At 53.9% G+C, this 21,743-nt stretch overlaps 1 protein-coding gene across 2 annotated transcripts; it reads left to right on the forward strand.

Annotated features, from left to right (window-relative positions):
• The first annotated feature begins 291 nt into the window (after positions 1-291).
• map3k7 (mitogen-activated protein kinase kinase kinase 7) lies at positions 292-16,248 on the forward strand. 2 transcript variants are annotated; one of them, XM_030110413.1, is made up of 18 exons: positions 292-488; positions 1,326-1,445; positions 1,528-1,638; positions 3,039-3,104; positions 3,180-3,225; positions 3,598-3,736; positions 5,665-5,789; positions 6,722-6,850; positions 7,045-7,175; positions 7,338-7,419; positions 7,530-7,660; positions 7,753-7,900; positions 8,168-8,245; positions 11,320-11,387; positions 12,051-12,150; positions 12,228-12,289; positions 12,377-12,492; positions 15,024-16,248. In XM_030110413.1, the coding sequence occupies exons 2-18, from the start codon at positions 1,353-1,355 to the stop codon at positions 15,202-15,204; spliced, it is 1,806 nt and encodes a 601-aa protein (XP_029966273.1). In that variant the 5' UTR covers positions 292-488; positions 1,326-1,352; the 3' UTR covers positions 15,205-16,248. The 2 variants fall into 2 exon arrangements, with proteins under 2 accessions (XP_029966273.1, XP_029966274.1); XM_030110414.1 differs by lacking the exon at positions 8,168-8,245.
• The last annotated feature ends 5,495 nt before the right edge of the window (positions 16,249-21,743 follow it).

Below are 21,743 nucleotides of genomic sequence, written 5' to 3' on the forward strand. Positions count from 1 at the left end.
TACTTTCTGAAATAGCTCACAACCAATAGAGGATTAACCATTCCCCCGGTATTTTTACTTTTGGATGCACATGGGATTATGACTGAAGGGATTATTTTTCATGTAAAGTTAGAAAGTAAAGCGAATCAGAATTCTTCTACAAGAAACAAGACATTTGCATGAGTCGATGAAAATCTCACACACAGAAACATTCACGCTGATTTGACTTTATGGCTCAAATTAAAAATGACTGAACAAGCGGAACGGAAGATACTCCGGGTAGATTCCGAGGGGACGGATTGGAGAGGTGCACTCACTTCCTGCGAGGAATAAAAATACTCTGCTAGCAGAGCAGCTGACGAGCTGCAGAAAGTTATGGAAGTGGACAGAGGGGGGCTGTTTGCTCGGCTCACCCCCCAGGACTAGGAGAACTCTCCCCCATGCTCACGGAGCCGGCGCTGGCGGACAGTCAACTGCGAGGAGCCGGGTCGTCGGAGCTGAAACTCCCGGTAGATGCCGTTAGCACCGCGCTAATGCTAGGCTAGCAGGCAGGCCTCGGGCAGACTGTTTACACCGCTTTCACCCGCGTTACGGGATGACGGCGCGGAGAATACCGAGTCCAGAACGGAGCTTTAGACGCGGCTCAATGAGTCCATGTTGGCTTGTTTTCACAGGAACTGTCGCTCGCGTGAAGCTGCGAGGCTAGCCAGCTGCTAGCCCGCATCAAGGGACTGACAGGAGGCTCCCGCTGCGGGACAGACAGAGCGGGACAGAGACAGACAGAGACAGAGCCACACAGACAGAGACAGGCCGAGACAGAGCGGGACAGGTTGAGACAGAGCAGGACAGAGCAGGATCGACCATGACATGTCGAGGCCAGAGGAGGACAGGTCCACAAAGACCAGATCATGCTGTTTGTTTGATGAAGGTGGACAGGTGGAGACACATCATGCTAGCTGTCCTGGTGCAGCTGGACAGAGCAGGACAGGTAGAAACAGCAGGACAGGTAGAAACAGAGCAGGACAGGTCCACAAAGATCAGATCATGGTGTTTGTTTGATGAAATTTGACAGGTGGAGGCAGATCATGCTTAATGTCCTGGTGAAGCTGGACAGGTGGAGGCAGATCATGCTTAATGTCCTGGTGAAGCTGGACAGGTGGAGACAGATCATGCTTGCTGTCCTCGGACAGTTTTGTCTCTAGTTGTTGTGTACTGTCTTTCTCAGACACGTGACTCTGTTGTCCACTCCTGTCCTTGGAGCATACAGTCCTCCTCCTCTGCTGCTTTCAGATGAAGGACGCGTTTCCTCTGATTTGCTTGTCTTTCTTCTGTCTGTCTGTCTCCAGTGAATGACGAGCTGACTCTAGCTAGTGATGTCTCTAACGTTCCCATCTGCCGAAATGCTTGAAACGCCACCTGGATATCCGTTTGAGGAGATCAACTATGAGGACATTGAAGTTGAGGAGGTGGGTCCCGTCCCGTCCCGTCCCGTCCCGTCCCGCCCTGGTCAGACCTGCGGCTGGCGCTAATGGCTGCCTTCGCCCTCAGGTGGTGGGCAGAGGGGCGTTTGGAGTGGTGTGCAAAGCCAAGTGGAAAGGCAAAGACGTCGCGATCAAGACCATTGAGAGTGAGTCGGAGAGGAAGGCCTTCATCGTGGAGGTACGTCGTCTGGCTGCAGGTGTCCCCCTCGTGCTGTTAGAACTGGCAGTGAAATGTTTTTTCAAATGAGAGTGATCGGTGCAGAGCACTCCCCCACAGTCGGAATCCATCAGTAAGCAGCCTGGATGTGCAGCTCCTCAGCTCCGTGTCTTCAGCTAGGCAGGCTTGTTGAAGTGGATGCAGGTGAAGCAGAGACTGTCCAGTCTGTGAGACACTGGTAGAGGAGTGATGTCCTACTGTACTCAGCCCGCTGAGCAGAACACACACCGACGGGGTGTGTGAGAATGTTGAAGAGACGGCAGGGTCTTGCCAGTTGCTGCTTCAGGGCTGAGTTTCAGCAGGATGCTCGTGTGTTAGGGCTGCACCAGCGCATCAACACAAGTTGATCATCAAATGTGTTGACAACAAATTTCACCGTCGATTCGGCGTGTAGCGTGATTTATGCATCACGCTGGTTGTGGAGCCGTCTACGTCACAGGGACCACTTTGTGAATGCTGGCTGACTGAAATGAAGTTAAAAACGCACACTATACTGCTACAGCAGAGCCCAGAGCACTTCACTCTGCCTTCACCTGCCATGCAAGGCACTCAGTCCATCCACTGGGAGAAAAGGTAGAAAAGGTAACCTCCTGATTATAAGACAACAGCTCTGCAAAGCGAGCCACAGCCACTCTGTAAATCTTCATCAGCTCAACGTGTCCCCATCGGACACTGCCCTCTGATCGGGAGCGAGAGCTGGGATGAGGTTAGTTTGACCTACTGAGGTGGTGGTGGTCATATGTTCTAATGGTCGCCCAGAACCTTTACCTTTGGCCACTGCTGGACGCAGAAGGTGTGAAGCAGGTCCGGTCTGCACCCCGGCTGCTGGGTCCTGGTTCTGGTGGGGTTGTCTTCCTGGTTTTGGTTTCGGAGCCAGTCTAGACCTGTTGAAGCATTCTGGACAGACTGCTGCTGCTTCTCCAGTCCTCCACTGTCAGAACCTTTCTTCAGGGTCGGCTGGAGCCGCTCAGACAGCAGAGGTCGTGGTAAACGGTCTGAAGTGGCTGCAGAGGAATCAGAGCAGATTCAACCACTACTCAGCTGATTTCAGGAGCTCTCACTGATGAGCTGCTGCTGGGATGAGGAGAGGTGGTGAGCGAGCCGCCAGGTTGGGGAGGTTGTTCCTGCTCTCCCCATGAAGAGGCGGAGACAGGCCGTCCCCCCTGATGGTTCTTCCCCTCAGTCTGGAAGCAGTGGCTCTCTGATGACCACCCACACTTTCAGTTTCCACTGGTTTTATCAGTTTTTCTGTAAATTACACCAAACCAGACGAACCCCTGCAGTCCATTGAACTTCATGAGAAGAATGTGAGGAATCGGGTGAAGTGGTAACTCAGAAATGGTTTTGTCCTCCGCCTGCAGCTCCGGCAGCTCTCCAGAGTGAACCACCCCAACATCGTGAAGCTGTACGGCTCCTGCAACAGTCCGGTGAGTTCCCCTCCGAGCTCGGCCGGCGAGCCGTCTGCACAGTCCAGCCTCTCACGGTCCTGAACCCCACCACAGGTCTGCCTGGTGATGGAGTACGCTGAGGGCGGCTCGCTGTACAACGGTGAGTGTAGAGCGCAGGAGGAGCGGTGTGGAGCTGCACGTGCCTCCAGCCGGCGGAAAGAGAAACCGTTTCCTGACACGTGGATGATGAGCGACGATCATATGTTCCTGTTTGTCTTGATCTTTAAAAAGAAGTTGTTAGTGGACTCCTGCTCAGGGGAGGCTCAGCACAGCTCCAAGTGGAGATTTTCTCACTTCTTTGTGTGTGTGTCCGTGTGCGTGTGGTGTGTGTGTGTGTGTGTGTGTGTGTGTGTGTGTGTGTGTGTGTGTGTGTGTGTCCGTGTGCGTGTGGTGTGTGTGTGTGTGTGTGTGTGTGTGTGTTCGTGTGTGTGTGTGTCCTCCCTGTTGGTGACAGCTGTTCTCTCGTCCGCAGTGCTGCATGGCGCTGAGCCGCTCCCCTACTACACTGCCTCCCACGCCATGAGCTGGTGTTTACAGTGTTCGCAGGGCGTGGCCTACCTCCACGGCATGAAGCCCAAGGCGCTCATTCACAGGGACCTCAAGCCCCCCAAGTATGCTCCTCCGTCACCTCACACACTCCTCCGTCACCTCACACACTCCTCCGTCACCTCACACACTCCTCCGTCACCTCACACACTCGTCTGTCTCCTCACACACTCGTCTGTCTCCTCACACACTCGTCTGTCTCCTCACACACTCGTCTGTCTCCTCACACACTCGTCTGTCTCCTCACACACTCGTCTGTCTCCTCACACACTCGTCTGTCTCCTCACACACTCGTCTGTCTCCTCACACACTCGTCTATCTCCTCACACACTTGTCTGTCTCCTCACACACTCGTCTGTCTCCTCACACACTCCTCCGTCACCTCACACACTCGTCTGTCTCACACACTCGTCTGTCTCCTCACACACTCCTCTGTCTCCTCACACACTCCTCCGTCACCTCACACACTCGTCTGTCTCCTCACACACTCCTGTCTCCTCACTCGTCTGTCTCCTCACACACTCGTCTGTCTCCTCACACACTCGTCTGTCTCCTCACACACTCCTCCGTCACCTCACACACTCCTCTGTCTCCTCACACACTCCTCTGTCTCCTCACACACTCGTCTGTCTCCTCACACACTCCTCCGTCACCTCACACACTCCTCCGTCACCTCACACACTCGTCTGTCTCACACACTCGTCTGTCTCCTCACACACTCCTCTGTCTCCTCACACACTCCTCTGTCTCCTCACACACTCCTCCGTCACCTCACACACTCGTCTGTCTCCTCACACACTCCTGTCTCCTCACTCGTCTGTCTCCTCACACACTCGTCTGTCTCCTCACACACTCGTCTGTCTCCTCACACACTCCTCCGTCACCTCACACACTCGTCTGTCTCCTCACACACTCCTGTCTCCTCACTCGTCTGTCTCCTCACACACTCGTCTGTCTCCTCACACACTCCTCTGTCTCCTCACACACTCCTCTGTCTCCTCACACACTCCTCTGTCTCCTCACACACTCCTCTGTCTCCTCACACACTCCTCTGTCTCCTCACACACTCCTCCGTCACCTCACACACTCCTCCGTCTCCTCACTCGTCTGTCTCCTCACACACTCGTCTGTCTCCTCACACACTCGTCTGTCTCCTCACACACTCCTCTGTCACCTCACACACTCCTCTGTCACCTCACACACTCCTCCGTCACCTCACACACTCCTCTGTCTCCTCACTCGTCTGTCTCCTCACACACTCGTCTGTCTCCTCACACACTCGTCTGTCACCTCACACACTCGTCTGTCTCCTCACACACTCGTCTGTCACCTCACACACTCGTCTGTCTCCTCACACACTCGTCTGTCTCCTCACACACTCCTCTGTCTCCTCACACACTCGTCTGTCTCCTCACACACTCCTCTGTCTCCTCACACACTCGTCTGTCTCCTCACACACTCGTCTGTCTCCTCACACACTCCTCTGTCTCCTCACACACTCGTCTGTCTCCTCACACACTCGTCTGTCTCCTCACACACTCGTCTGTCTCCTCACACACTCCTCTTCCTCTGTGTGTCTTCTGTCTCGACACAGAAGTGAGAAAACTGATGTGTGTATTATTTCTCTGTGTCTCATCCGACAGACACCCGTTCTTTACAGACGTGGTTTTATTGAAACAGGAAGTAATCAGATTACTCTGGTCTGCAGGATTGGTGACCAGGAACCTCTCAGTAATGCTCCAGACTGTTCCACGTTGTTTTTCTGTCTTTACATGTGGTTTAGAAGCTTCCACACTCAGGTCACCGTTCAGACAGTCGTCTGCAGAGCCGTCCTCTTCACGCTGTCAAACAGCGGCGCAGCTGTTCCTGGAGTCTCTGGATGCGGTGTATTCAGCGGAGGTTTCCTCCAGCGCCTCTCAGCTGCCGTCAGACGGAGGCGGAGGACGACGGTCTGCCTCGCCCGGCGCTGACTCGCCTCTGTCTCGTGTTTCAGCCTGCTGCTGGTGGCGGGAGGCACGGTCCTGAAGATCTGCGACTTCGGAACCGCATGCGACATTCAGACCCACATGACCAACAACAAAGGCAGCGCCGCCTGGATGGCCCCGGAGGTCTTCGAAGGCGAGTCTGAGCGTTCAGAAACCCGATGCAGCCGGGCTGTTTCCAGGCTCAGAGGACTTCCTCTCCACGCCGGCTTAGAGATTACCCATTTGAGATTTGATGCAACTTCTGGCAGCGGTTCTTTAACTGATGGATTTATTTCTTGCACATCTTCACCGACTAACCATCAAATGAAATGTAGAATTTAACCTGACATATTTCTATAATCACTCTGCGGCTGCATTAAACCTGTTGAATTGCTGAGCGGGCTTGATGGAAACGAGTTAAAACGTTGTCTTTTACCATATAACTGCTCCTGCTCGGTGTTCTTCGTGACCGTGGGCCTGGAACAGCAGTCCTGAGCGCCGCTCATCCCCAGCATTTAGAGATAACGCTGAGTAAACGGGAAAATAAGCTCTGAAACAGAACAACCACTTTCCAAGGTGCGATCCAGCAGCTGATCTGGACGCCTGGTGCTGAGCAGAAGTGAAAGTGGAGCTAGCTTTGGACAGATTAATGTCATGGATTATACTTGCAGAATGTTGGATCTGGCAGCGGCGGCGTTGTGTTGTCATTCGGCTCGTCGTCAGCGCACGGAGAATTAATAAATTAATGCCCAGTCATTATCTTGTTTCTCCTCTTTCTGGAAAGACAAGCTACAAGACTCCGGTGCAATTAAACAGCTCGCCGCCGCCCCCTGTTTGAACCCTCCGCTGCTCATTAGCATCCGCCGCCGCGGCAGCTTCAGAACGGGCGAGGATGAGCGCCGGTGCTCTGCAGCGCCAGGCCGGCCGAGTGAAACACAGAGCAGCTCAGCAGAAAATCACTGCTGATCCCAGATAAAAGCCGCCGCGCTCTCCTCCCGGCCGCATCCGCACACACACACACACACACACACACACACTCTCTGAGACGGGCCTGAGCGCTGCTGTGGGTTTCCTCTGTTCTTGCAGGAAGCAATTACAGCGAGAAGTGCGACGTCTTCAGCTGGGGGATCATCCTCTGGGAGGTGATCACTCGCAGGAAGCCCTTCGACGAGATCGGAGGACCGGCTTTCCGCATCATGTGGGCCGTGCACAACGGTGAGGCTGTGTGTGTGTGTGTGTGTGTGTGTGTGTCTGTCGGACAGGCCTCCTGTGTTCAGCACTCCTCCTCGGTCGCCACAGCAGGAAGTGGAGGGTTTTGGGTTGGGCTGAATCCCCCGGTCCCTGGCGGTGCTGGACGTCGTCTGCTCCCCTCTCGGCGCTCCAGCAGTCACTCTCTCTGTTGCCGACAGGAACAAGACCTCCGTTAATCAAGAACTTACCGAAGCCCATCGAGAGTCTGATGACTCGCTGCTGGTCCAAAGATCCGTCCCAGCGGCCGTCCATGGAGGAGATCGTGAAGATCATGACTCATCTGATGAAGGTGACCCCTCTGCTGCAGCTTCCCATTTCTCAGAATAAGAGCTGACAGGCAGTGTGGTCGCTTCACCTCCGCCAGCACTTTTGTTCTGTCCTAACTCCAAGCTTCGTGTGGCTCCTCTCAGAACGTGTGGAACCCGAACCCTGACCTTCTCTCTGTCTGCAGTACTTCCCGGGATACGATGAGCCTCTGCAGTATCCATACCAGTATTTAGACGAGGGACAAAGCAACTCTGCCACCAGTACAGGTGAAGCGTCCGCCTCTCTCAGTCCGGCACGCAGGAACCTCGTCTGCAGCGCCTTTAATGTGAAACTCCTGAAACGCCCTGCACTTCCTGTGTTCTGGTGGAACTCACAGGTTCCTACGTGGACTACACAGCCACCAGCACCAGCAGCAGGAGCGACGCCAACATGGAGCACAGCGACTCGCAGGGCAGCAACGACACCATCAAGATCACGCCTCAGTTCGCGCCTCATTTCAAGCCAAAGGTCAGTTCCAGTCGGCGTGTTGTGGGTTCAGGACCTCTTCCAGCACTTCAGCGTCCTTTCCTCAGTCTGTCCCTCCTGTGGCCGCCGTCCAGGGAGACCCGCTGAGGACGCTGCCTCTGTCGCGGGGGGGCAGCGTGGAGAGCCTGCCGGGCCGGACGCAGTGCCTGGCCTCGTCCGACAGCAAGCGGATGAGCGCCGACCTGTCCGAGCTGGAGCCCAAGACGCCGTTCGCCCCGACAGGTAACGGCGGGGGACGAGCGCGCCCCGGCGCTCCGCACGAGCCGACAGGAAGCCCCTCCCCCAGACCCCGGCGGGGCCGCCCTCCTCCGCCCTGCCGCCCCCACACAGCCCCGGGGGGGCTGCATGTTCTGCTGCACGTCGCCCTGTCTGCTCTGCATGTGTGGCCCCACAGCGCGGGGCGCCTCCCCCCGTCCCGTCCCGTCTCCGTCCCGTCTCCGTCCGCATGCTCGTCTCCGTGTCTGCAGCTGTGTGTGTGTGTTTTCGCAGCGCCCCCGTATAGACGAGGCCACCGTAAAACCGCGTCTTTCGGAACCATTCTGGATGTCCCCAAGATCGTCGTGACAGGTACCGGGTCCGGGGGCCGCTGGGCTTCCTGGTGACGGGTGGAGGTGCTGTGCTTGCTGTCCCCGACATGGCCGCTCTGTGCTGTGTGTCGCTGCGTCCTCGCCGTCCTCACACACTCCGCCTCTGGAGTCCCGGTGGAGAGTGTCCTGCAGCGACGCACACCACAGCCCCGTGCCTTCTCTCTGAGCTCACTCTTCCTGCTCCGGGCTCGCTGTCCCGACCCTCGGGTCGGTCCCGGTCCTCCAGATGAGGACGGTCGGAGACTCGTGGCTCCGCCCCCTTCTCCTCCCGTCACCCCGCCGGCTCGGCCGCCGCAGACCCCGGCTAGCTTCGCCACTTCTCCACCTTTCACGCTTAGAGGACGCTGAGGAAGCATGGCTAACCCCCCCTCCACCCCCCTCCCTCCTGCACCCTCTGAGAGTCTTTCACCCCGGGCTGAAGGTCAGGGGGCTGTGGGTGGAGGGCTGAGGGGAGGAGTGAAGTAGGTGGAGGAGTGATGTGGGTGGAGTGAGGGGAGGAGTGATGTGGATGGAAGAGAGCTGTGGATGGAGGAGTGAGATGAGGAGTGATGTGGATAGGGGATGAGGTGAGGAGTGATGTGGATGGAGGAACAATGGGAGGAGTGATGTGGGTGGAGGAGTGATGTGGAGTGATGTGGAGGGGAGGAATGATGTGGATGGAAGAGTGAGGTGAGGAGTGATGTGGATTAAGGGCGAGGAGTGATGTGGATTAAGAGTGAGGTGTGATTTGAGTGGAGGAGCGAGGGGAGGAGTGATGTGGATGGAGGAGTGAGGGGAGGAGTGATGTAGATGGAGGAACAATGGGAGGAGTGATGTGGGTGGAGGAGTGATGTGGAGGGGAGGAATGATGTGGATGGAAGAGTGAGGCGAGGAGTGATGTGGATTAAGAGTGAGGCGAGGAGTGATGTGGATGGAGGAGTGAGGGGAGGAGTGATGTAGATGGAGTGAGGAGAGGAATGATGTGGGCGGAGGAGTGAGGTGAGATGTGGATGGAGGAATGAGGGAAGGAGTGATGTGGATGGAGGACAGCTGTGGAGTGATGTGGGTGGAGGAGTGAAGTGAGGAGTGATGTGGATGGAGTTCTTCCATTCTTTTTCTAGATATTGAACACAGCCCTCAGCAAAACAACCCTGGTCTTCAGTCTTGAGCTGTTTCTTATTCAATTTATCTCATTAACAACAAAAAAGAAACTGAAGTTAATACTAGATCAGTGTCAGGCTGCTGCTACAGCAGCTAGCTCACTGCAGGATCTCGTCTGTTAGCTGCTGCTACAGCAGCTAGCTCACTGCAGGATCTCGTCTGTTAGCTGCTGCTACAGCAGCTAGCTCACTGCAGGATCTCGTCTGTTAGCTGCTGCTACAGCAGCTAGCTCACTGCAGGATCTCGTCTGTTAGCTGCTGCTACAGCAGCTAGCTCACTGCAGGATCTCGTCTGTTAGCTGCTGCTGCAGCAGCTAGCTCACTGCAGGATCTCGTCTGTTAGCTGCTGCTACAGCAGCTAGCTCACTGCAGGATCTCGTCTGTTAGCTGCTGCTACAGCAGCTAGCTCACTGCAGGATCTCGTCTGTTAGCTGCTGCTACAGCAGCTAGCATACTGCAGGATCTCGTCTGTTAGCTGCTGCTACAGCAGCTAGCTCACTGCAGGATCTCGTCTGTTAGCTGCTGCTACAGCAGCTAGCATACTGCAGGATCTCGTCTGTTAGCTGCTGCTACAGCAGCTAGCTCACTGCAGGATCTCGTCTGTTAGCTGCTGCTACAGCAGCTAGCATACTGCAGGATCTCGTCTGTTAGCTGCTGCTACAGCAACTAGCTTACTGCAGGATCTCGTCTGTTAGCTGCTGCTACAGCAGCTAGCTCACTGCAGGATCTCGTCTGTTAGCTGCTGCTACAGCAGCTAGCATACTGCAGGATCTCGTCTGTTAGCTGCTGCTACAGCAGCTAGCTCACTGCAGGATCTCGTCTGTTAGCTGCTGCTACAGCAGCTAGCTCACTGCAGGATCTCGTCTGTTAGCTGCTGCTACAGCAGCTAGCTCACTGCAGGATCTCGTCTGTTAGCTGCTGCTACAGCAGCTAGCTCACTGCAGGATCTCGTCTGTTAGCTGCTGCTACTTACAGAGAGTTTGCTTCATAAAGTTTTCCAACACATTGAGAGCAAATTACAACGTAATTAAACATTCAGCTACCATACCTCTCAACTGTCTGAACCCGTTTTTATCCAGTTACACTGAACGTCGTCTCTGTCCTGTGTCCGGAGCTCCAGGTGACACGGAGATGCAGGTGTTCATCCCGGACCTGCACGGTCACTGGGAAAACCTCCGCTGGTCAGGAATCAGCTCTCAGTCCCACCATACTGTGGTAGTTAAGAGTCCAGCACTGACTGTAGACCCGTCAGTCAGCCATCACCATTGACTGACAGCGTTGCTTTTGTTTCTTGTGTTGACGAACTCGGCCCACCGCCTTTTGGATCTGGGGTGGCCAATGAGATTTCAGGGGTGGCACCGGCCACCCCAGGCCAGCCCCTACCGTCGCCCCTGACATGACGCTTCACTCCAGTTCACTTCTGTCTGAGTGTAAAAGAATCCCGGAGCTGCTCCTCTGCTCCACCCCCGGGTGGCGCTGTGTCCTCTGGGCCTCTTCAGAGAATCACTTGATATCCGGCTCCGTGGAGATGAGGAGAACAGAGACTTATCCATCCCTGAACGCATCCCGAGGCCTGAAGCTCACACTGGGCCGCTCACCCCTGGCCAGGTGTTCCCGTGAGAGCGGTCAGTGTGAGCCTCACTCTGAACCCTCTGAATGCAGCCAGACGTCAGGACGGCTCCTCCCTGCTCCTGGACCAGACGTTTACCCCCGTCCTCCCTGCTTCTCCTCTGCTCACAGCTCAGCACCAGTCCACCAAACACCCCGCTGTGTGTCTGTGTCCTCATGTTGTGTCTTCCTGCTGCTTGTAGTCAGCCTGAACTAGATAAAGTGTGTGTGTGTGTGTGTGCGTGCGTGCGTGCGTGCGTGCGTGTGTGTGTGTGTGTGTTCACTCTGCTGTCCCGTCTCTCCACAGCCTCCTGTGAGTCTCAGAGACGTCGCTCGGTTCAGGATCTGCCGGGAATCTGCAGCGAGTCCGGCCAGGTGAGAGAGAGACACACACACACACACCACACACACACACTTCTGCCCTCATGCCTCTGTCCTCGGCCGGCGCTGGGGGGCGGGGCCTATGTTCAGGCTTCACTCAGACCAAACCAGGGAGCTGTGATGAACGTGAGCAGGCGTCCACATGCAGACACTGAGAGGCGTCCTTCACGTTCTCCTCTTGGAGAGTCCGCAGACAGCCAGAACATTATGACCACCCGTCTGCTGCTCCACTGAGGAACAGCCTCGTCTTCATCACACCAAGCCGCCTCCAGAGACCTTCACAGTCCTGTACTCACACATCTGAAGACGCTCCGAGGCTTTTTATGTAGCTTCAGATCGGGCCAGAAAATGACTGAGCATTCCTTCATTTAACATTTAACACTCCTCCTCTTCCTCCTCTTCGTCCTCCTAAACACTGGTTAAAAGATGGTTGTTGGTCTTCCATAGCCAGACCTCTCTGTTGGAACCTGGGTTTAGCCAGCGTTCTGTCCGTCCCGGTGTTTTTCCTCGTCCCCTCAGTGTGAAGCTGTCTCAGGTGGACTGGTGTCTGTCGGTCTCACTGAGGCGTTGGAGGTTGTGCCAGCGGAGCTGCAGGAGTTACTGAGCGTCAGCTGAAGCAGGACGTCCTGAGGACAGTGTGCTGTGTGTCCCCCACAGGGCAGCAGGAGTAGCAGCCGGTCCTCCAGCCCCAGCGTGAGGATGATGCCCCCCGACAAGCCGGGCGGCCGGGGGTACTTCTCCCCGGACGACCCCACAGGTACCGTCCCAGTCTGAGAGAGCTCCGTCCGGTCAGGCGGTCCAGAAGTCTCACCTGTCCCACCTGTCTCTCCTCAGACACCAACGGCTCGGACAACTCCATCCCCATGGCCTACCTGACCCTGGACCACCAGCTGCAGGTACCCTGAGCAGCAGTGGCACCGGGGGGGGGAGGGGGTCCCCCTGAGGTCCAACTAACTGTGTGTGTGTGTGTGTGTGTGTGTCAGCCCCTCGCCCCCTGTCCCAACTCCAAAGAGTCCATGGCCGTGTTCGAGCAGCACTGCAAGATGGCCCAGGAGTACCTGAAGGTGCAGACCGAGATCGCCCTGCTGATCCAGAGGAAGTAAGTCTGGATCCCCGGTCCGCCAGCTGAGGTCCAGGTTCCACAGTTTGGTCCGGTTCAGGTCCGGTTCAGGGCCGTTAGAGCCTCGGCATTCTGTCTGTTCTTGTAGGGGTGTGCGATATGACGATATAAGATCGTTAAGGGTTATAACGTCGGGACAATCTCATAAATCAGAAAGATGGTTAAACCGTCTATAGGGCACGTTCTCCTCGTTGTTTTTTCACCTATGTATATAAAATATTTTTTGGAGTGATGATGTTACCTGAAAGCTTCAGATAATATCAACTAAATATTCCCTCCAGTGCAGTTTTCCACATACATAATAGATACATGTGGAGCAACATTAACAATGATTAAAAAAAAAAAAACCCTGCAGCCACAGCCGTGTTGCCTTCACGTTGACTCGGGGACGCGAAGGCAGCTAACAACGAGCGGAGCGCGGTGCGACAGCTTCTCTAACTGCAACTGCTGCTGGGTGGAGGCTGTGTCAGGCAGAGCTGGTTTACAGCAGCAGTACGGGATCTACAAGAGATCAGCCGCCATGGAAACACCCCAACAAGCTGGAGAGAGAGACTGGAGGGGTAGGCCAAGTTTCGCATTGGCCAGAAAAATAAATAACATGGCGCCCACCGAGGAGTCACACAAATGTAAGCTTGCTTTCTGTATACTATTTAAAAAGCTATAAAAAGTGCATTTGCTTCACTGAAGTTTATAGATATACTAGCGTGACCGTGTCCCAGTGATGCCGAGCGATGCCGACGGCGCTCACTCAGCTGCTGCTCCGCGGGGCTCACTCGTAGCAGAGCGTCCAGCTCAATCGATTGAGCGCAACTGCTAATTAGCCGCAAACGCGGCGCTATTATTTATTTATTTTTTTTTTCCTGTCCGTTGTCCGGGTGCTGCAGAATTTAGCGCGGGCGGGGCGCCCGGACTGAAAAGGTCTGGCGGAAACCCTGTACATTTGTAACTTCTCTAATCACTGTATTAACGTAATCTTTTATCATGTTTTTAACGTAATATGTTTGACACAGGAACCCCGATGAAACCCGACTTCTGATGAGGGCCGAGGGGTGTCCCGATTCATAGTGCTGCAAAGACAGCCCTCAGCCCTGTTCTAAAAGGGGTAGGAGAGTGATGGGGGTAGGGCCAAGGGCAGAGGGGGAGGGGGAAGTGGTAGAATTGGGATTGGCCCTTAGTGAACATACCATCAAGTTAACAGCTGAAACGGCCCTTTTGTCTGATAACTAGTGGGAAGTCTTTGGTTTAATGGGATGATGAGGTAGTGCATTTCAGTGGAGACAGAGCCCTCTGGTGGTCCAGGGTTTCTGCCAGACCTTTTCAGTCCGGGCGCCCCGCCTGCGCTAAATTGTGCAGCGCCCGGACAACGGAGAGGAGAAAAAAAAAACTCTCCGATGGTCGAACACCGGTAGCGTTAGCTGCGGAAGCAGCTATGTTTGTGTTCATTGTACATTTTGATTTAAAAAATAAACTGTACTATTTACATTAAAGGAATACGCCGAAGATTTTGGACCCACGCCCTATCCCTATCATTGACAAAGTTAGACAAGCTCATAAATACCTTTTTTGTGTCTGTGCGTCCAGTGGCTGGTTCCCAGCTGTTAGCATCGTAGTTAGCTTAGCTCAACTGCTGGAGGTGAAGAGGAAACAGAGCCGGACTGACGAAAGCGGACAAAATCCTCCTTCCAGTGGTCCAGGGGACGGCGTGTTAGCACGTGAAATAAATCCCAAAGTTAAAAAACAGACGTGTTCTTTTTTTTTCAATCTGTTAAAATAACGTTTTAATACACAGACCTGCGCATGGCAGCGCTCTGCAGAAGGATATACCGGAGCACAGCGGCTGAGTCTATGCTTCTACTGCTGTGCTCCGGTATATCCTTCCGCAGAGCACTGCCATGCGCAGGTCTGTGTATCAAAACGTTATTTTAATGGATTGAAAAGAAAACACGTCTTTTAAAATGTTTTATAACCATTGGGATTTACTTCCCGTGCTAACACGCCGTCCCCTGGACCACTGGAAGGAGGATTTTGTCCACTTTCGTCAGTCCGGCTCTGTCTCCTCTTCACCTCCAGCAGCTGAGCTAAGCTAACTACGATGCTAACAGCTGGGAACCAGCCACTGGATGCGGAAATCACAAAAAGGGTATTTATGAGCTTATCTCACTTTGTCAATGATAGGGACAGGGCGTGGGTCCAAAATCTTTGGAGTATTCCTTTAAAACCAGTTTCTTTGGATTAGTTTTTCTTCTAGGGTTTTATATGCTTAAATACATTTTATACATTTTATATGTTTAACATTGGGGGAAAAATGGTCAAAGTTACAAATAAGTCTAGAAAAATCAATATAAAAAAGAACCGTGATAAAATCGTGATCGTGATATTGATTTTAAAAAATCGTGATTGTGATATTTTTGCCTTATCGCCACCCCTATGTCCTTGTCTGGGCTTGTGTTTGAAGTGATGAGGTTATAGGACGATGTGTGGACTGATCCCGTCTGATCCGGTCTGTCCAGGAAGGAGCTGATTGCAGAGCTGGACCAAGACGAGAAGGACCAGCAGAACACGTCCCGTCTGGTGCAGGAGCACAAGAAGCTGCTGGAGGAGAACAAGAGTCTGTCCACGTACTACCAGAAGTGCAAGAAGCAGCTGGAGCTCATCCGGGTGCAGCAACAGAAGAGGCAGGGAACGTCGTGATGGAGGCCCGGCCCCCGGCCCCCCCGGCCCCCCCCGCCGCCCGGCCCCCCCGGCCCCCGGCCCCGGCTCCAGCTTCAGAAAGAGACCCGCTCTCTACTGTGTCCCTGCATGTTGCACTGTCCCCCCGGCGGGACGACGCCGCTCCTCTTGTACATACAGTTTGCACATCCTCATGGCGTCTCCTGTGGCCACAGACCAAACAATCACTGCTCCCCCCGCCCCGCCCGCCCCGCCCCGCCTGCCCCGCCCCTCAGGGCGGTCCCGGGGCAGAGTCCCTCCTCAGGTCGGTGGGGCCGCCCGGCGTAACGGCTGTCCTCCTCAGAATGTGAAAGCCGAGCGGATCCAGAAGCATCTCGGATGTGCGTCAGATGCCTGTTATGCAAAACCTTCGTCCCTCCTCGAAATCGAGTATTTATGTGTAGCCCCGCCCCCGCAGGAGGAGCCGGCGGTCCGTGGAGACGCTCGGACAGCTTCCAGAGGACGGAGCCGTGGACTCCTTTCTACCTGACTCCAGTATTGTTAGTTTCTCTGCGTGTCGATGTCTTTTCTATGGCTAGCTGACTTTGTACGATAGCTCTGGGGGCGTGTTGGATCTGACCCGGGACAGAACCAGGAGGCTGCTCCTCCATATTTACTCTGTCTAGTTTGTTTTTAGTTCACATGTTGCCTTAGAAGTTGCCTGCATTTTAAGTGCTTGTTTTATGTGACATTTAGTGGGGCGAGAAAAGACTTGTAATGTTGTGGAGCTGAGCGGAGGGAGAGGAGAGGATGTCACCAGCTGAAGTGTAGACGTCACCTGTACTCATCCCGTCCTGTCGATTTGCACAATCACTTCCTTCCTTCTGATCATGAACACGGTTTGATTCTGGTTTTAGAGGACTTGAGGAGTCCTGCTTTTTAAAGCCCCGCCCCCTCCCTGTCACGCTCCGCCCCCTCCCCGCCACGCCCCGCCCCCCCCCACACCAGGCTGGGAGGAAATGTTTTCTAAGTTATTGGGACAGGACGTCAATACGGCATTATGAAATAAACCCACTGGTGAATGTGTGTGTGTGTGTGTGTGTGAGAGAGTGTGTGTGAGTGTGAGAGAGAGACGGTTCTTCAGCTGTTCCATCTCTGATTGGCTGTGACTCCCGGAACGGAGGACCAGCGGCCGGTACTGGTCTAGTGGACCGTGGACAGTAACGCGCTCTTCATAACATCTCAGGAAAACTGGCAACAGTTCGGGGTTCAGTGTCTTGCTCAAGGACACTTCCACGTATAGAGAATTGAACCAACGACCTTCCCATTGTGAGATGGCCTCTGTACTGATGATGAGCTCCAGACACTGGAGCAGGACGGACTGAAGGAGCTGACGCTTCTCACGGCTCAGCTCTGCTTCAACGCCCTCTAGTGGCCTGGCAGGTGAACTGCAGCAGGTGCTCAGTCCGTTCTGCACAGGTTAAGAGTCCATAACACACACACACACACACACACACACACACACACACAGAGTCACCTTCATACCTCCGGAACACTCCTCAGGTATTCAGACTGGGAGAACATGCAAACTCCACTCAGTCCTTCCTGCAGGGCGGACTGAGGCCTGCGTGAAGACGGCGTTCAGGACGTGAGGTGGACGGTCACGGTGTTTCATCCTGTTCCGGGGGAGGAGGCGGCGTGTCGGCCTCCAGAGGGAGCCTTCATGCTCAGCGTGGGGCTGGAAGCACCGCGAACATTCCTCCTTCATGAGAATACCAAACACAGCATCTTCATGATCAGCTTCGAACTCACTCTTTACTCTGAAATAATGACAATCCATGCAGTCAGCGCAGAACCACTGCTTGATTACTGACATGTGATTTACTGATCAGTAAAGCTCGAGCTAACCCAGCAGCCACTTCCTCTGCTAGCTCGTCAGGCTTCATGGTTTCCAGCAGGAGTCTTCCTGAAGCTGTTCTCGGATGAAGAACACGATAAAGATAAAGTTATGGAGAACTGTTCACTGCGTTTCCAGCTCGGAAGCCAGCTAACTTAACTGATTTTAAGATTCGTCTGGAATCTGTTGACGATCTGGAGGAATCAGAGGCTAAACTTCCGAGAAGTGAAGTATAGATCACATATTGAGAGCATTTCAGCCTGACCAGCCAGCTCAGTTTTCAGGGAGCATTCAGGGACACTGGTGAGTGCGGATCATCCTCTGAGCCAAGGCTCCATAATTACTGCCGTGCACACAAAATGGAAAACATAAGGTGCCTGAAGCTGGCTTCTGCTGTGGCTGAAGTCTCCAAAAAGTGAGGAAATCAACATCAACTGCTGCATGCCCAACAGTTCAAATGGAAAAACTCTGATGATAACTGCATACCGAGGTGTCCTTCCTCCAGGACACTTCAGCATGTGGACAGGTAGGGAATCCAACCTGCAACCTCCTGACTGAGAGGCCACCTGCTCTACCACAGCTGCCTGCAGCTGTATTCCAGCTGTTGTGTTCTGGTGACTGAAGTAACTCTGGCTCCGTTATCTCTTCATCAGACTCAGTTCCAGTCGGGCTCATGTGAGTAGTCCTAATGTTCTGGCTGGTCAGTCCTCCACAGCCCGGCCTGCCAGGGCCGCTTTTACCTCCTGATCTTCAGGCTGGTCCTTCCTGCCTCCAGGCGGAGTCCCCTCTCCCAGACACCCCCTGTGCTTCATGTTTCAGCCTGGATCATCCAGGATCATCCAGGCTCTCCCTCTGTCCGCGCAGTGCAGCTTCCGGCCAGCAGGTGGCGCCCCCACCCAGCTGCTGTGCCCCCTGAGCTGCTCCTCCACAGACAAAGAGCCCTGTAGAGCCCTGGATCAGAGTGAACCCCCCCATCCCATCCCGGCAGGCCCATTTACCCACCCAGCAGTTGGGCTCACTTACATAAGGCCGGTCTGGCCTTCTGATGGCCGGGACCCCGAGCCTGACCCCCGACCCCGCGGCTGCCGGGCTGCGTTTCAGCTGGCCGCTCTGTCAGCGCCGCTTCGCCCCGTTTGAAGCTGGAGGCAGCTAAATGCAGAACAATGAGACGGTTCATGGAGGAGAAGTGATGTCATGCTCCGGCCTCTGCCAGGTATTGTGTGTGTGTGTGTGTGTGTGTGTGTGTGTGTGTGTGTGTCCCTGCTGAACCGTTGGGAGTGAGGAGGACGGCGTGGTGTTGCCAGCTTTGTCCCGAGCTCCTTTGTTCTCGGAGGATGTGTAATGTTTGGCCCTCTGAAGGCTGCGAGGAAATCCAGGTCGCCCGACTCGGTGTGTGAGCGGGCGAGCGAGCGAGCGAGCGAATAAAGCCGGCTACTGTCCGCGGGGCCGGAGCGGCGGCGCCATTGTGCTGTGTGACAGCTCGTGTTTTCCCTCGGACGGACTGACTTGGGCGTTCGTCGGGATGCTCGGAGCGTCGTCTGGAGGTGAGTATTTCCTGGAGCGTTTAGATCATCCACCCATCCGACTGTTGGAGGGTGGAACCTCCGTCCCGTCCCGGCAGATTGACTCTCTGAAGGCCCTGAACCTCAGGAAGCTGGTGGTCATGGCACATGGCCGCCGTCGCTCCGGGATGTGGCTGACTGATGTACTGCAGGAGTGGAGTCTTTTATTGAGACGTTCGATACTCGGCTCCATCAGCAGCGAGGAGGACACTTCCTGGATCACCACCATTGATCTGGTACTTGAATGTCAGGATTCTTCCGTGGAACTGGAACGTCGTTTGTGCAGAACGTTCACCGTGCAAACAGAACTCAGAAAGTCTCTGATCATCTCTGATAGGAATCTTTAATACCAGTTACACCAGTGGTGTTTGCAGAGTTTTTCAGAAACGAATCCAGTGTGAAATTAGAGAACTGGGGGAACAGGAAGTGGTCAGTCCCAGTGGGTGGGCTGTCGGAGGACCTCCATACCTGCTGCCCCCTCTGGCCCCGTCACTGTGAGGACCACGCCCGACAGCCAGTTCCCAGGTCTGCTCTGGAGCCGTGCCACACCGCCCACCTGGACGTCCAGGTCCTCAGGACGCCTCTGCTGCTGCAAACCAGTGATCTGAGTGATACTGGTCCATGATTCTCTGGTCCAAACCTCACTGAGGGACGCCGTGAAGACTGAGGAGGAAAAACATGCCAGGAATCAGTATGCTCTCTCTCTCTCTCTCTCTCTCTCTCTCTCTCTCTCTCTCTCTCTCTCTCTCTCTCTCTCTCTCTCTCTCTCTCCTCTCTCTCTCTCTCCTCTCTCTCCTCTCTCCTCTCTCCTCTCTCTCTCTCTCTCCTCTCTCTCCTCTCTCTCTCTCTCTCTCTCTCTCTCTCTCTGAGAGATGGAGTGAATGTTCAGGTCAAAGATCAGCTGAAGTCAGTTACTTCCTTTGGTAAAAGCTTCTTTGGATCATGGATTATTGGATGTGTGTGGTTGTGTGTGTGTGGAAAATAACAGCTTGCAGCTTAACTCCACCAAGACCAAAGAGATGGTGATTGACTTCAGGAAGCAGGGAGTGTGTCACAAATGAAATATTAGAGTGTTTCTGTGTTCTTTCTGGTAATAGTTGAATCATGTGACTCTTCTGTACCAACAGCTTCATGATGTATTGTTTTTTAATAACTCACAAGACTCATATTACCTGGAGATTCAGGCCTGGGAAAGCTTCTGATTGGATGTCCAGTTTCTGCAGAGTGGTGGACCTCGGTAATGACTGCTTTGTCTTCCAGGGTTTTTTCCTGAAGTTTCCCAGCACCTGCTCTGACTCCTCCGACCTGGTCGAAGGTTCATTCTTCTGTGTCTGTCTCAGAGTGTTTCAGACCATTTGCTGAGGATTCTGTTTACCCGGGGCTGTCACTGGCACATCATAGAATTTCTGCGACAACCCTCCACTCTCCATCAACGGAGTGTGTGGACAGAGCGTCCTCCTTGAGAGCGTCCACTCTGTCCACGGAGGAAGAGTAGACACAGCCTTCACAACACTGAGCACATCTCAGCATCTCCTCCTGGTTTACACATCTTCATCTCTCCAGAGCTCAGGAACGACTCGTCTTCCTCACTGCGTCCGGCTGTTTGGGCTTTCTGCATTTCGGTCTTCCAGCTGGAATTCCAGAGAATCGGTGACGTAATGCTGAACCTGACTCGCCTTCGTTACGAAACGTTGAATGTGAGGCAGTAAAGTCACGTCTTCTTCCTCCCCTTTGTGAGGGAAAGTTGATGCTGCACTTGGAAAACTGTGTGTGCTTTAGATTGTATCTATGGCATGGTCGCCATGGAAACTGGATGACATAAATAGGCTGGCAGTGGCAGAGAGAGATGTTGCAGTTTTTAATAATGGACAGAATTTGGGTCATCACAACTTGCATGTCAGATCTATAAATTGCTTGGTGTGCCACTTAGGATTCCATTAATCTGCGGCGGTCCCCGGTCGGTCCTCCAACTGGCTGCAGGCGATTATTTAAGAACTCGGCGAGGTCTCGGCGCAGAAGAGAGAGCCTCACGCTTTCACACCAAATTCTTTGTTTACACCACTTCATGCATTATGTAATTACACCATGCAGTTTAGCTACAGTAACAGCGTAAGTATGCTAATTGGGATCGTGAATTAATTTGCTATTTGGAACAGCACTCGGCGTCGTCGTTCCCCATTCATAATTTCTCTGCGGGTCTATTTAGAGGGCCACTAATGAGGGTGAGGGGGGAGAGCCAGCAGCTGCTCCTTTTCTGATGGAGGATTGGGAACAAACGAGTCTAACAGATTTTCCATGATTTTTTTCTCTTTTATTCTTTTCTTTTTTTCGTGGGCCCGGCGTATCGGCGGTCTGCTCCACGGTGAGTCATTTCTGTGTAAGTGAGTTCACTCTCTGGAGGGCTGGTAGCAGCAGAGGGTGAGAGAGGTCAAAGCCCTCATGGGGGCCGGCTGGAAGACAAGGTGGAGCTCAGTGTGAAGGCTGACGGGAGGCTCACCCCCACCCTCACCACGAGCAGCTCCTCCACAGGAAACCCCTGTGAGAACCTGAAATATGAGACCGCTTCAGAACCACCGGGGGCCGGTCCTCACCAGTTCTTACTGAAAGAAACCAGACTTCAGAACAGTGGCATGTGTTGCTTTTTAGTTATTTTAATTTGTTTACAAAATATAAGGTAGGCAGGTAGATAGTTGGGTAGGTGAGGAGAGAGGTAGGTGGGCAGGAAGGGAGGGAGGGAGGTGGGCATGTAAGAAGGTTGGGATCGAGGTGGGTAAGAAGGGATGGAGGGAGGGAGGGAGGGAGGTTCCTTCGCTGGTTGGTCGGTTGGTTGGGTGGATGATGCACCGCTCAAATGTTTGGGCAATTCGTCAATAGTTTGGCAGGTTGCTATTTGCTTGTTTGTTGGTTGTTTGGTAGTTTTTGTGGTGTATTGTGGGACGTCTAGTCCTACTCCAGATCGTTCCAGAGGTTTTATGGTTCATATCTTTGTCTCACTTCATCCTCTGGCTTGGCATCCTCAGTTAGCACAGTCACTAGACTGACATAATCTATTTAAATCAGTGGTAAAGTGCTGTTTCTCTCGGTCATTTATCAGGATTAGATCCGATAGAGTCTGCATCCTT

This window comes from Salarias fasciatus, chromosome 15, assembly GCF_902148845.1.
Source record: "Salarias fasciatus chromosome 15, fSalaFa1.1, whole genome shotgun sequence".
NCBI classification, from domain to species: Eukaryota; Metazoa; Chordata; class Actinopteri; order Blenniiformes; family Blenniidae; genus Salarias; species Salarias fasciatus.